We start from the raw sequence: 14,707 nt of genomic DNA on the forward strand, positions 1-14,707 counted from the left end.
AAAAAGGTAAATATACCTTTTCAAAAACTAAATTTATGAAAAATAGCTAGAAAAAGATAAATTAAAATCAAATAAATAATTTAATATCTACATAAGAATGCAATTCGGATAGATTTGTATAGTCAATCGGTTATTCCATTTGCTTCCCTACTAATAAGCCTAAAATCACAAAGTTTACTTGTATTGTATCAGCATAATTAGGTGACATTATGTTATAATCCAATTTAAATTTAGTTGGTTGAAAGGTTGGTCTAATAGTATAATTCTCGAATCTAATGGGCATATTTTTTCACAAGTATACTGTTCTGTACAAGCTCAGCTGACAGCAGCTATAACCAGCTATAAAAAAAAAGGGATACAATAAAAAATTGGACTCGTCATAATTAAATAATACTCAAGTAATCCATTTTAAAGCTCAAAATTACGAGCCTTTTGCAAATTTTGCACATAGCAATAATAAGGACTAAAGATTGCACAATTGCATCATATACATCACGTGAAAAGAAAAATAAAGATAGCAATAATCTCAAGTGATGACTCTTGTGATGAAAATGAAAGGCAAATCTTTATCAAGAAGCTGCTGTAGTGTCATTGACAATTCCATTAAGCTTTCTTTCCAAGACTTCGGAGCAAATCTGACCCATCATACGGTAGAATGATAAAAGATCGGACAACTGCTCAGCTGACATTTTCCCCATCACATTTCTTGCTAATATTTCTCTTTCTTCATTCAACTTTAGCTTCTCTATGTATGAACTTCCATTTCTTATTGTTGCTCCCATCTGTTTTAGCCTATTTTCTTGTTGTAAACTCAATGCTGTGTTTGACTGCAATTCGTTTAAAAATGTGATTAATTACACGACTAGATAACTAGTGGTATACATTTATCAAACATGTTCTGGAATTTTGCGTCACGAAAATGAAATTTGTTATAAATTTGTGACGGATTACTGGCAGAAGTTAGTAACCATCACACTTCTGTGACGGACTCTTCCACCGCAATATATTGTGATTGCAGTTTACATCACAAATTCGTCACAAAAATTTACTCCCTTATCGTAAATTTTCATAAATATCTTTTTTTAGTGTATATACCTCTAGAAATTCAGCTCCAGCTTCCAATTCTGACTGTTCTGACGGGTGCATGTCTTGGCCATTAGTATACAAGTCTCTGGCAAGAGAGAAACTCCTTAATATAACTTTCCTTTTCTTCTCCATTTCTTGATTTAGCCTTACAGGCTTTGCCACAGCATTTGTACTGTTAAGCTTCTTTTGATAGGCAACCACAGCCTTCACAAATTCCTGCATATTCAATACACTTTCATTAGTCCAAAAACATAACAATTACAAAAAAAATAAAATCACACACGATCATCAAATATATATACCTGATAAGCTTTCGGGCAACCCGGATAATCGAATTCGTCGGTCTCAGGATGCCTCATTCGCTCCGGATGGAACTGAAGACCCATAATAAACTTGCCTTCCTCGGGATTATAAGCGTCAGGATCATAAAAACCTTCAATTAAACCATCAGGTGCAAATGCCATTGGAACAAATCTTTGAGCTAATCTCTTGACACCTTGATGATGATAGCTATTTACAAAGATTTCCATATTTTGATCTTTATTATCCAAAGATTCTTTGAACCAATCCTGTAACGGACTATTCTGAATCACCTTAATAACATGTCTATGCCCATCATAATTATCATAATCGATATGCTTCACTCTTTGAAACTCCTGACATTTTCTCGAAACTTCATTTTCTATATCCTGATAGAGAGTGCCTCCACAAGCAACATTCAAAACCTGAGAGCCTCTGCAGATTCCTAAGTACGGAATATTCCTTTCCAAGCAAAGCTTCGCGAGCCGTAATTCGATTGAATCTTTCTCGCTATCGATCGCCGTATCGCTGGCGTGCATTCTTCTGATTTCTTCCAATTCTTCTGCCGAAAGATTTGAAGTTTCGTCTTGGTATAAAGACGGATCAATGTCTTCTCCTTCGCAGAGAAGAACTCCATGGATCGGCTCGAAACTGTCGAGTAACATATGAACTCCATTAACACGAGGAACAATAACCGGTACGGCGCCGTAGCTTACTATCAGATCAAGATGATATTCACCTGAAAATAATAAATTATCAAAACCAAAATTAACATCATACATATGATTCAAAAGAGTTAAAAGAAAGATTGTCGAATTAGCGCAGTACCGACGAAATCAACGAACTTGTTCTTGCGAACGGTACGTCGAGAGACGATGAGGACACGAGGGAGGATGACGGAGAGATCGGAAGCCATGGAAGTGAATAAATTCAAGAGATTAGAAATGGAATAAGGTTGAGGAAGATGAAGCGGTTATGGAGGTATTTATATAGGTGGAGGTGGAAGATAAAGGTGACAGGTCGTCTCAACACTGTAGAGAGTGAGAATGGGACACGTGCACGCAGCCCTTCCGCCGCGTAGGCTTATTCGTATTTCCTAAAGTTGGGGGTTTTGGTTAGTAGATTTAGATTTAGTATTTACTTACTTATATCATCTCTTAGGTCATCATTTGCATGATATACTTCTACTCACTGGTAGAGATACTCATAAACGGAACTGTGTCAATTCTGATAAAAAATCTAAATTTTTTAAAAAATTATTTTTGATTTTTAATTTTATTGTGATTAATATGAAAAAATCATCAATTATATTTTATTTTATAATTTGTTCCACGATTAAATTTCTAGATTATACTAGGGGATATATAATCACCATCGACGGTGAGAAACAGCCATTGTCCTACTCATTAATTTGGCTCCTGGCCATATATGATGAGGTGGCAAGTATTTTTAGGAAACTAAACAGTGGCATTAAAAAGTTTGGTGGGTGATGATAATCATGGGGAGGCATTTCTGAGACGGGTCAATGCTGAGGAGGAGATGACTGGGTCCCATTTTTTTAATTTATTTTAATGTGGGATTAGATTAGTGATGACTAGTTTTGGTCATATTTGGTGATGCACTTATCTAATTCTACTACCTGCAGCTAGACTATTCTAGTTTTTTTTGTTCATTTTAGGAAATACAAATGAATCTGCCCATACAAAGATGGACAGTTTCGAAGTTTCTTTATTAATTATATTTGCACATGCAACGTAACACGAATTCTATCTCAGCAACGCCGACAATGTTGAGCTATATTATTGTTCGATCTAACGGAAATTTGTAATTGAATGATGATTACCGTAAGATTATTAATCACGTATTACAGTTTTTTTAAGTGTAGATCTAGACATCCGAGTTTTATTGATACAAATAATATCAAAATTATGAAAAGATATTAAAGGATTGTTAGGGATATGGAGACCTACGACATTAATGAAGGAGATGCAATGGAATTCACATACATCTTTAATTAATCTTTAAAGAGGATCACTACACTAGACTGGGGTAACATTTATTTAGGGTATATTTGATTGGGAGATTTTGTAGGTAGATTTAGTCCAGCACGTCATCTGTGGACTGAGTCAATTATATTATAATACTTCATTAAAATGCGAGTATTTTTTTATTTTTTTTTTATACTTTTGAATAATGATATTATAAGAATACCCTCATTTTAATTAAGTGTTATTAAATTTTTGCTACTTCTGATCAGGCTTAAAATCATTCACCCTCTTTGACTTCAGGGTCTCCGGTCATTAAAGTCGCTAAACTTCATTTTTAATTACAAATTGAGCTTAGATAAATCACGAAAGTCTTTTGCCCAAAAATGACTAAATTAATTAAAAATAGAAAATTAAACCAATTTCAATCCAACCAAATCTAAAATTACTCACCTAATCCAATAACTGTCACTCATTCACCCACTCAACCCAACTATCGTTGTCCACCGCCACTACACTCGCCACCGTCGCCAATAGTGGCGGAACCAAGGCTCTAATTTAGGAGGGTCGAAATTTTTACATTCGGCTATTTGAAAAAAATCAAACGGCTGTAATACGCTGAAAATGTGTACATTTGCAGTTTTAGGGGCGGTTTTAACCGCCTCGACAAGGAAAAAAACCGCCCCTACTAGAAAAACGATTCAAAAATCTTTTTTTTTTTCGGCAAGGAGGGTCGGCCGACCCTCGTACCCTCCCTAGTTCCGCCCTTGGTCGCCATCTCACCCATCCACCATCGCCTCACCCACTGCCGGTCCACCCCGCCCTCTCATTTTCTAAGGTGAGAAGACGCTTGGTGACCGGGGATGTGGCGAATACTGAGGTAGCGGAGGTGGTTCCTGATGGATGTCGATTTTAATTTTGATTAGATGGTTTTAATTTTGATTAAGTGATTTTAGGTTTGATTGTATTGGGTTGGATTGGTTTAGATTTTTTTTTGTTATACGGTAATTAGAAGTATTTTAGTCATTTAAAAAAAAGGATTTTCATGATTTTAAAATCGAAACTCGAAAGATTTTGTGAACGAAAATAAAATTTAGGAATTTTAATGATCGGAGATTCTAAAGTCAGGAATGGTAGATGATTTTAAGCCTTCGAATCATTGCATTTCTAATAAAAGCAAATTGAATGATACTTATAATGTTGAGATCTAAAGTATTTATTGATAGAGAAATTTTAGGTAAATTCTCATGTCATCCGTGTACTAAATTTATTATATTATGACACATCATTAAAATAATAGTAATTTTATAATATTATTATTTAAATATATAAATAAATAATAAATAAATTTATAAAATTGTCATTATTTTACTAATATATTAATATGTAATAAAATTAGTACACAAATGACGTAATGGACTAAATTTACATACAGAAAATTCTTTATTGATTGTGGGTTGAACAACCACCAAAGGAAATTAATTTGGTTAATTTGCTTTTGAGAGTAGAGCCGCCTGCATTTGTCTTTAGACATTCTTATACGTCCTTTAGTGGCATTCAAAGGCCAACTTTTCGATCCTAGCACAATGCTAAATGTATACATACACTAAACAATAATCATAAAAGAAGAAAAATAATTAATGATGAAAAAAAAACAGTGTTAATTAATTAAAATTAAAATTTTGTTTTTGACAAAATTAAGATAGACTATATTGATAGAATCATCGAAGTACAAAATAAATCAATTGCTAGAAAAAATCAAAAAAATAAAACAAATCGAACAATTGATCTAACTTAAATCAAAACGAAATAAAAGAAACAAAATCCAAGAATAAAATTTTGACGTGCTATATAGAAAATTCAAGTGTTAGATGATTTTTTTAGCACAATTTACAACCTAAGTACTTAAATTTTTTATTTGTTTCATTCCAAATAATACTTTAAATGATATGATTAAAATCTCAATCCATCAAGAAACATATAGCTGAAAACTAAAATAAAATTCTAGACGGTCTTAAACAAATCAAGGATCAACTCAAACTGCACATATTAAAATTATCAAATTATACTACAAAATACATCAAAAATATTATAAAAAAACACACCTAAACAACAAGTGAAACTCCACGGAGTATCAAAATCAACAAAGCATAAAAAATAAATGTATTCAAGCGGAAACGAATGATTTCTCGACCAAAAGGCCGAAAATCAACCCCTTCCATCCTCACAAAACTCGTCGGTGATGAAAGTTGAAGAAAAAAAAGAGAGAAATCATGAGGAGAAAGATTAAGGGTGAGCATTCCGTCGTTTTAGTTAAAACCATATTGGTATTTCCAAAAATTAGATAACCAACAAAACCGAACATAATGAAAAAAAATCAAAATCAAAATCAAAATCGAATTGATCGAATATAAAATCTAACCAAAACCAAACCGAATATGTAGGTAATTCGGAAGGTTCAATTAAAACTAAAAAAACGAGAATTTTGAGAAAAAATAAATTTTTGGCCTATTCGGCTGACTCGGTTAATTTGGATAATTAGAATCTCAAACTAAACTGATAACTAAATATTATAATTTTAAAATCTAAAAATCGAACCGAGCAAACTCATATTTTTCACTGAACCGAGCCGACTGAAAGTCATATATTAATTCCAGTTAGATTGGTCGGTCAGATATTTTGCTCACCCGTAAGAGGAATAGCACCAAACGGCTTTCTTTTTCAAAATGGTATACAATTTCAAAAATAATAGGAGGAAAAAAATTAAAAACTGAAATAGGAGGAATCCGGCTATAGTTTAGCCTTTTATTTTTTTATTACATAGAAACCACATACATCACAGATAAGTGACACAGTACACTTATTATTAGCTTGAACTAACACTTAGGCAAAGGAACACCACAAGCAGTAGAAACTTTTTTGGCATTAGGAGACGACAGATAAGTCTTCAAATTTGGATCCTTCATGTATCCACAAAGGCAAGGCTTCTGGATCCTCAACTGGCTGCAGCAACCGCTTGTTGGCGGCGCCGGCGAGTTCAGCGCTGGCAGACATGGCCTTAGCCCTGCTGGACTGCAATTCACTGCATTACTCGACACGTCAGCGCCTGACTCAGCTTCAAGCATCAACACCATCATCACCATCACCACTGCGACCACGGCTCGTGAAGAGAGGCTCTTCATTTTGGATCAAGTTTTATGAATTGTGACAAGCTAATGAATTAAACAAGAAATGGTGCTTATGGAAAAGCTGGAATAGCAACAATTTAAAGGCATGGTGGTGCCAAGGTGAGTCATGTTACGGTGCTACGTGTTAGCTGCGAGGGTCTAAATGGAGTGCACTGAATTTCAAACAAAGTAGCTAGGGTTTGAAATTGTTGGTGTTATGAGTTCGGAATTATATGATCATACTATTTATGAAAATATTGGTTCAACACGTATATATGCACGTAAAATGAATTGTCCAAAACAAAATTGAAGTTCATAAATATATATAATACGGGAATTGTAATTGGAATTAAGTTTAAAGTATGTTGTAAATCCCAAATTGAAAAGAAAAACACCGATGGTTTGTTTTCATATACCAAATATAAAAGTTCATCAAGATTACTAGATTGTCAAATAATTAGTACTATGTTATTTTATCGTAACGTACTTTACATTTCGATATTTATACTGCTCCTAAAAATTAATTTGGTGATATTTGAAGCTTCTTGTAATTAAAGTGTTTCAAAAAAAAAAGATATCCTTTATTTATTTAGTTCAATTTGTTTTGTAAAACTCATTTCATTTGTAGATATATTTATGTAATAATTTATTTGATATATCTTCTCAAAAAAAAACATTATTTGATATTTTAAAATTACTCAGAAAAAATTTAATACACAAATAAATTTCAATTTTATTTTTTTAAAAAAACTCGTTTGAACCAAAACCAACTAAATAGCATTGAACAAAGAGTCAACGCACCCGCTGAACTTGTGTGACAGGGTCATTTAACCCAGTTTTTACTTGTTTTAGCAACTAACCAAAAACTCTTCATTTTTAGATCAAAGGCCCCGACTCACTCTCCGCAGATGAACCTTGAGTAGTCCCATAATTTATTTTTTTATTGCAAAAAATAAGTTTACAATAATTTTATCGCAACAATTTATGGAATTTTTTAATTTTTATTTCGCATTTTTCATCTCCGATTTATATTTTACGCATCTTTAAAATACAATTATAGAATTATCTGACTCAAAAATAAAAAAATAAAATCTGAAATTAATTGCTCAAATAAGTAAAATCTAAATTAAATGATTTTATGTCAAAAATTCTGGGGGCTGAATAGCATTAATTGGAGTCGCCTAACAAGAGAAAGAAACAAGAAAGTGACTGTGGATTGTATTGTGCGGATCCTTATAAATCAGGAAAGCTTGGTTCCGGAAAAACAAAAAAAGGAAAGCTTGGCCCAATCAGGAAAGCTTGCCCAGCCCAAACAAACATATATCTTTTAAGCGGGATAATGACTTTTAATCCAAAAATTTGACATTAATCCTGGCATTTAAAAATTATATTAAAACCTCTTTCCATTCTACTTCCGTTAAACTAAAATTTCATTATTTTCTATTATTTAATAATTAAAAAATTACTGTAAACACTTTTAAGTTTGATTTATTACTCTAACTGAATCTTAAATATTTTTAAAATATATTAAATTACCTTTTTATTAAAATAAAAATACAAATGAAAACATTATTATTAAGTTATTAGATATCTATTTTGTCTAAATGAATATTCTATTCATATCTCTATTTTTTATATTTTATTGATTTTTTAAATTCTTTGTATTATAGTTTTTATCATATTTATCTTTTTTTATATAAAGATATGTATATATGTTAATATTATTAATTCGTACTTATCACTTCCATATTAATTTCATATTCAACATAAACTATAAAATGACATATGAATTATAATTAAAAATAATTTAGGGAATAAAATTTAGGAATTTTCTCTCTCTATTATTTATATATATTTACTATATCAAATTTGAAATATAAATAAGTTGAAGGGGATAAAATGTGAAACCTGTTAAAATGAAAGGATCAATTGGTATAATATGTCAAACTTCAATAGATATCAAATATATTTATTTTTGAGCAAGTTATTCTCAGGTTCCTTTATAATTTACCATTTTCGTCTCTTTTGTTTGAAAGTAAAACAATGTAATCCTCCATTTTTATTTTTGTTAGCATTTTAGTTCATCCACTCATTTTTAGGATTAGTCAATCAAGTCAAATGATTTAATTAAAAAAATTAAAGTTCAATTTTTACACAAACTTATATTTTTTATGTATAAATAAAAAATATATTATTAAAAATTTTAATAATTTAATGACTACAATTTAATTTTTAAATATTTATTAATATTTTATTATTTAAAAAAATGAAATTTTATTATGTTTTGTTGATAAAAAGTAAATTCAAAATTAGATACAAGAAAAATAAAATAAATTAAAATAAATTTATTAAGTCAATGAAATCTTATAAAAATATAATTTTTATTTATAATTATATCAAAAATATACTTTAAAACTAAATTAAAATTTTAATTTTTTAAATTAAGTTGTTTAATTTAATTGACTAATACTAAATATAAACTGGAGCACTAAAATATTAACAAAAACAAAAGAACTCTATCATTTGATACAAAAAGAACGAAGATGTGAATTATAACATATGTAAGAGGCATGAGTAAATTTTTTTCTAATTTTTAAACTAACAGAAAAATGCTTTAATATAAACGTAATCATTTAATTTGTTTTTATATAGATTTGTAAGACAAATCTGCGACTAAGTCATGCATGATTGTAATATAGACCATTCTTTTTGTTAAATTTATAAGTTTATCATGCATCTTACACTATAACTACCATTGTTTATGCGTTAATACAATTATACAAAGGTATCTGTATTAATTCAAAAAAAAACTGTAGGAAAGTTTCACCTGTTTATATGGACTTTGTCTCAATTTCATATTGATTACGTTTTAAAGAATACCAACCTCTTAACTCTCTTTAAGAACATGGTTAGTTTATTTTTCAGTGAACCTCAGATTTTGATCGTTTCATACAATAAACGATGATAAAATAAAATAAAATTGTTTGCGTTGAAATGATACCATAACATATACAAATATTCGATAGTACTTAAAATTTTATTTTATTAGAACTCTATTGGTTGAGTATTTAGATAACAGATTATTTTGTTATCATTAGACAAAAGAATTATAATTTAATCTTACTCATAATATTATAAGGAGAATTTGTTTCCTATATAATTCCTATTTTATTTGCTTTTTAGAATTGAACTAATGTGACGTATAAGTTAATCCTAATTTTTTTGAGTTATAATTTCTTATAGAGAGTTTAGTATTTTCTGAGGTTTTCTTTTAAAAATACATTTATTAAAAATATTTTTTATTTGATGCTTCTCTATAAATTTTGTACTCCTACTCATTCTAATTATTAGTAGCTGGCTCGATTTTCCGTGGACGTAAGTTTAATAATCTATCCACGTAAATCTTTTTTTTATGAATAAAAATATATTAAAGTTACAAGAAGTGACAATAATATTTATTTATTTATTTTATTATATTTTAAATTATATCCATAGTTAAATACTTACTAAATCTTTACGATTACAATGCACATACCACTGCGGTCACAAACGGTCGCAACAAAAGGACTTGGTACATATATAAAGATCTAGCTTAATATAGATAGAATATTCATTGTGCATTCTAATTTCTAAGTGATAAATCACTGAACAATAAGGGTTGTGTGATCACTGAATTATAGCATGAAATACATAGGTTAAACATAGATCAGAAAAAAAATCATTCGAGATCAGGGTATAAGAGTACTTCTATGATATTAAGTTGGGGTTGCTATCATCGATTCCTTTAGTGTGGGAAAAAAAATGAAATTGGTGGGAAATATAATTGAGCACTCAACACAAGATTAGATAAAGTATTTATATTTTCATATATAAGATTATATGAAGGAAGTAATTGTACTATATCAAATTCTAGACAATAAAGTTTGTATTATAAAACAACAAATCATAGAGGAAAAGGCCTTAAACTTCATCATATCTTCCATTTATTGACACTGACATGATATGCAATCAACCGACTTTAATTTATGCATTTATCTTATTTAATTTGTTTATTATTGTAAGTTTTTTTCATAAATAAGGGACTTAGCTAATAAAATATATTCTTTTTTTAATTTTCTTATTCAATATAATTTTTTAAAAACATTAATTACAATCTAGTTTCGATTAATACGTTGTAGTTGTTTGTTGTAACTAGACATATTTATAAATAAAAAAAATAACTTTTTATAATATTTTCAATATATGCTCCAACTTTTTTCTTTGTAACAGAAAAATCTAATATCTATATAATAAAACTGGGTTCAAAATCACTGTACATTGTACAGTAATTTTGGCCTCATATTCCATTAATGCCCCTCTATTTTCCCCTTTATTTTTAGATTATGCCTTAGCTCACAAAAATAAAAGATTAATCCATTTATGCCCTTACTTCCTCCTTATTTCTATAATGCCCCTCTATTTTCCCCCTTATTTCTAGATTATGTCCTAACTCACAAAAATAAAAGAAAAATCCATTTATGCCCTTACCATTTCCTCCTCATTTCTAGGCCATGCCCCTTTTCTAAAAATTATTGTTTTGTTAAATATTCGTTTAAACGGACAAAACTAGCCCCCGTCTTCAAATTATTTCTACGATTATCATCAATATATCATCACCTATTCATCTTCGTCTATTTTCAATCCACCATCCACAAATTTCATCTTCTTCCCTTTTTAAAGTCCATTTGTTCCAGTCTCAAAACAAAATAGACCCATTTTTTATTATACTTTTTTTTTAAATCTGTTAATATAAAAATTTAAAATATAATTTATTTTCTATTAAAATTTCTAGCTTTACTCTTATTTAAACGCTAAATCAATTCTCTATTTCAATCAAAATTTATAAAAAGCCAGTTAGTTTGGATGAAAAAAATTAAAGAGATAGAAGGCACTATGTGCATCCGATCAAAAAAGAAAACTACGAAAAACATACATAAACTTAATTTTTGTTATGCAAAAAGTTAAATGACATAAATGATGATATGCATTACGTGAATGGAATGATTTTTATCCAATTGTAAATTTATAGTCTCTACATGTATAATTTCAATTCACTATATTTTTCAATAATTTTTATTATTAAATTAATATTTTTCTATTGCTTATTGGAACATCACTAGATAAAGTATTGTTTATCAAAAGTAATCCTTCTCGAGGGTCTCTGCAAAAGGATAGTCCACTGGCTGTGATGTTTTAACTAATTTATTGTGTATAGTTCTTATATCGTATTATCAAAATTTTTCTAATATTTACTAATACTCAAGTAGTCCAATAAATTAATTGGGGTATCAATTACCAAAGCATATTATTTAATTGTTTTATTCAAATTGTTATTTGTTTTATTATTATTATTTTTGTCAAAGGCTAAAATATTGTTTTTTTATTAAAAAATATAAATTCCGAAGCGTAGCGAGGATTTCGTACTAGTATTCATTAAAATTAGGTTAAATTTGACAAAATTCAAAAAATTGATCATAACTAAACTTTTTGAATAATTGACTACAACTGAAATATACTTATTGAAATTGAGCTAAAATTGAAGTTTTACAAAGGTTTGTATACAGATACAAAAATTAAACAATATATTTTTAATTAATTAAAAAAAAATAAAAAAAATCTTAATCAGAAAGTCATATCATTTTAAATTAATCTTTGGACCCAGCCATCAAATTAATTAAAAAGCAGAAGACTATAATTTCAGAGAATCTTACTAACACAGCATATTTTGAGCATGGAATTCCATTACCCACAGAAAATTCGTATCATTATTTTCAAAAAAAGAAGAAAAAAAATCGCAATTTATGACCATCTCTTTTTAGGTAAATTAATGAGCATCTTTTATATAAAGAGAAGAACAGTTACAAGACTGATCTAAACACTCTTTGAAGTCCCTGACATTATTTAAGGATCGGCATTAAATTTGGCTATATTCATCACATCTCCTCCTATAAATAACACTCATTTTTATTTCTTAAACAGCAGCACATTGATTAACATACTAACTCTACTCTGCAGCTAGCAGAGAAGAATACATACTTCTAACACACCATATATAATATATTAGCTTAGCTTAACTATAATTATAATTATAATTATTATTCATCTAATCACTTAGATATGAATGAACTACTATTTTCTAGCAACTTGGAAGAGGAACACCACAGCTACTAGCCACCTTTCTAGCACCAGGAGAGGACACGTATGGCTTCAAGCTTGGATTCTTTAAATACCCGCAAAGACACGGCGTCTGTTGCTTTAACTTAGCACAGCAAGTCTGTGACGGCGGCGACGATGAGGATATCGCCGACAGACATGAGCTCAGCTCCATTGGGCTGCATGTCACAGCATTCGACAGATTAGCCTCACTTAAAAGAACCACCGCCACCACAGCAACCACCAGTAAGGCTGAGCTAAGAACCTTCTTCATTTTCAAGATCAAGAACTATAAAATTTCAAGAACTAATTAAGTTTCTATTTGCTGAGTATGTGATCAAGTAATGGTGCCTTTTTGATACTAAAGAGTGCAACTATTTAAAGAGCAGAAGTTTGGTGAGTGATGTACGAGTCATGTGAGTTAGTTCAGTCGGGTCCCACAAAATTTAAAGAATGTGGGTCCTACAATGTTAAATCATGTTCATTGTCTTGTGACACGTGTCTTCGTGCAAATTGGTCAGTTACTGGTTATCGGTTGCATGAACGTTATTTAACGTGACTCCAAAATGAATATGGTTTGATTATTTTAGTGAATTATTGGACTTAAAAACAGACACTAATTACGGACTGTACCCATGAATTATTTTCAATTTGGCCAACCATCAATTACTCATTCTACACCACATATTATATATTCAAGACGTGCGGTACAATTTAATAAATAAATCACATTTTAATTTTAATTTTTATATTAAAATAAATAGAAAAAGTATAATTAAATATTGTATAATTAAATAGGATAAAATAAAAAGTATAATTAAAAATACAATTATGAGTGAAACCTATCAAAAAGTATTAAAATAGTTCCAAATTGGTATCCTTAGATATATAATGAGATGTTTATCAGTTCTGGGGAATTATTGAGTGGTTCACAAGCAGCCAATCCATAAACACTTTCTTAATAGAGATTTAAAAAAGCTTAATAAAAAAACTGTACTTTAAAACAATCATATCCATCAGAGTATATAACTATATATAACACTAGATTTATCGAATTAATTTAGATATTCGCACTTGAGCACTTAGATGTGATGTGATTGCTAAGGCTCTGTGTGAGTGAGGTCGGGTTGGACTCCGACAAAATTATTAATTTCTGTTAATTTCCGCTAACAATTAATTTAGAGTAGTTCTATTTCTAGTAAAAAAAGGATTAACTTATCTTTTTATTATTATAATTTTTGTTCTTCGATTCTTTTTTAAATGCAAGCTTGGTATCAATTTTTTTTATCGGTCAACATTATTTCTTTCCTCCATGCATGTCTTCCTTTTTTGCCATTTTTATTAGAATTCTATTATTAATTAGTTATTATACTGTATGATAATATTATAATGTTGTTTTTATTTTAATAATATATTATAATGTGATTGGTTCAGTTCACAAATAACGCGATGAATTGAATATGTCTAAGAATTTTTCAAATGTGAGGACATTCAATTATTTGATTACAATTTTTAGCGGCTTTAGAAAATTTTATAAGTTAAAACTATAAATTATAACCAAAAATAAAACATAATTATTCAATTAATAGATAATATAATAATTTTAATGTGAATCAAATAAATATTTAAATGATAAATTGATAATATTATTAAAAATTAAATTTATATGATGTTTTTTTTTGTGACGAGGACTCACTCTACTGAGCAGAAACTCAATATCATTGTCAAATTTCGGGATGTGGACCGCCCGCAAGCCCACATACCTGGTAAATCCGGGCTGTAATGGCCAGCAATCCAACCTCAACCACTCCATATTAAGAAAGGGCGTAGCCGAGATTCGAACCCACGACTTTTAGCGCCCAGATGGCTGAGACTTAGATCACTAGACTAAATTCGTGCGGGCTAATTTATATGATGTTATATGTAGATTTACATCCTTTGACAATTATTTTGTTGAATTCAGATAGAATATTTTAG

The 14,707-nt window shown here is 29.5% G+C and overlaps 3 protein-coding genes across 3 annotated transcripts; all 3 read right to left on the reverse strand.

Annotated features, from left to right (window-relative positions):
• Nucleotides 1-356: 356 nt before the first annotated feature.
• On the reverse strand, nt 357-2,367 carry LOC126677027 (putative glutamine amidotransferase GAT1_2.1). The gene is made up of 4 exons (XM_050371453.2): nt 2,215-2,367; nt 1,389-2,125; nt 1,096-1,302; nt 357-827 (listed from the first exon to the last, which is right to left on the reverse strand). The coding sequence occupies exons 1-4, from the start codon at nt 2,300-2,302 to the stop codon at nt 570-572; spliced, it is 1,290 nt and encodes a 429-aa protein (XP_050227410.1). The 5' UTR covers nt 2,303-2,367; the 3' UTR covers nt 357-569.
• A 3,780-nt stretch (nt 2,368-6,147) lies between these two features.
• LOC126678823 (non-specific lipid-transfer protein 2-like) lies at nt 6,148-6,749 on the reverse strand. The gene has a single exon (XM_050373729.2). It carries the CDS (start codon nt 6,551-6,553, stop codon nt 6,248-6,250), a length of 306 nt encoding a protein of 101 aa, XP_050229686.1. The 5' UTR covers nt 6,554-6,749; the 3' UTR covers nt 6,148-6,247.
• Nucleotides 6,750-12,525: 5,776 nt separating this feature from the next.
• Nucleotides 12,526-13,091, reverse strand: LOC126676374 (non-specific lipid-transfer protein 2-like). Its single transcript, XM_050370564.2, has one exon. It carries the CDS (start codon nt 13,002-13,004, stop codon nt 12,714-12,716), a length of 291 nt encoding a protein of 96 aa, XP_050226521.1. The 5' UTR covers nt 13,005-13,091; the 3' UTR covers nt 12,526-12,713.
• Nucleotides 13,092-14,707: the final 1,616 nt, after the last annotated feature.

This window comes from Mercurialis annua, linkage group LG4 (genome assembly GCF_937616625.2).
Source record: "Mercurialis annua linkage group LG4, ddMerAnnu1.2, whole genome shotgun sequence".
In the NCBI taxonomy this organism is placed as follows: Eukaryota; Viridiplantae; Streptophyta; class Magnoliopsida; order Malpighiales; family Euphorbiaceae; genus Mercurialis; species Mercurialis annua.

Excerpts from the sequence above, each read along its gene's own strand:
- LOC126678823 (XM_050373729.2), bottom strand. The coding sequence starts at position 6,553 with ATGAAGAGCCTCTCTTCACGAGCCGTGGTCGCAGTGGTGATGGTGATG.
- LOC126677027 (XM_050371453.2), bottom strand. The coding sequence starts at position 2,302 with ATGGCTTCCGATCTCTCCGTCATCCTCCCTCGTGTCCTCATCGTCTCT. Across the intron at positions 2,126-2,214 it reads CAAGTTCGTTGATTTCGTCG|GTGAATATCATCTTGATCTG; the intron begins GTACTGCGCTAA and ends TATTATTTTCAG. Across the intron at positions 828-1,095 it reads CTGGAGCTGAATTTCTAGAG|TCAAACACAGCATTGAGTTT; the intron begins GTATATACACTA and ends AACGAATTGCAG.
- LOC126676374 (XM_050370564.2), bottom strand. The coding sequence starts at position 13,004 with ATGAAGAAGGTTCTTAGCTCAGCCTTACTGGTGGTTGCTGTGGTGGCG.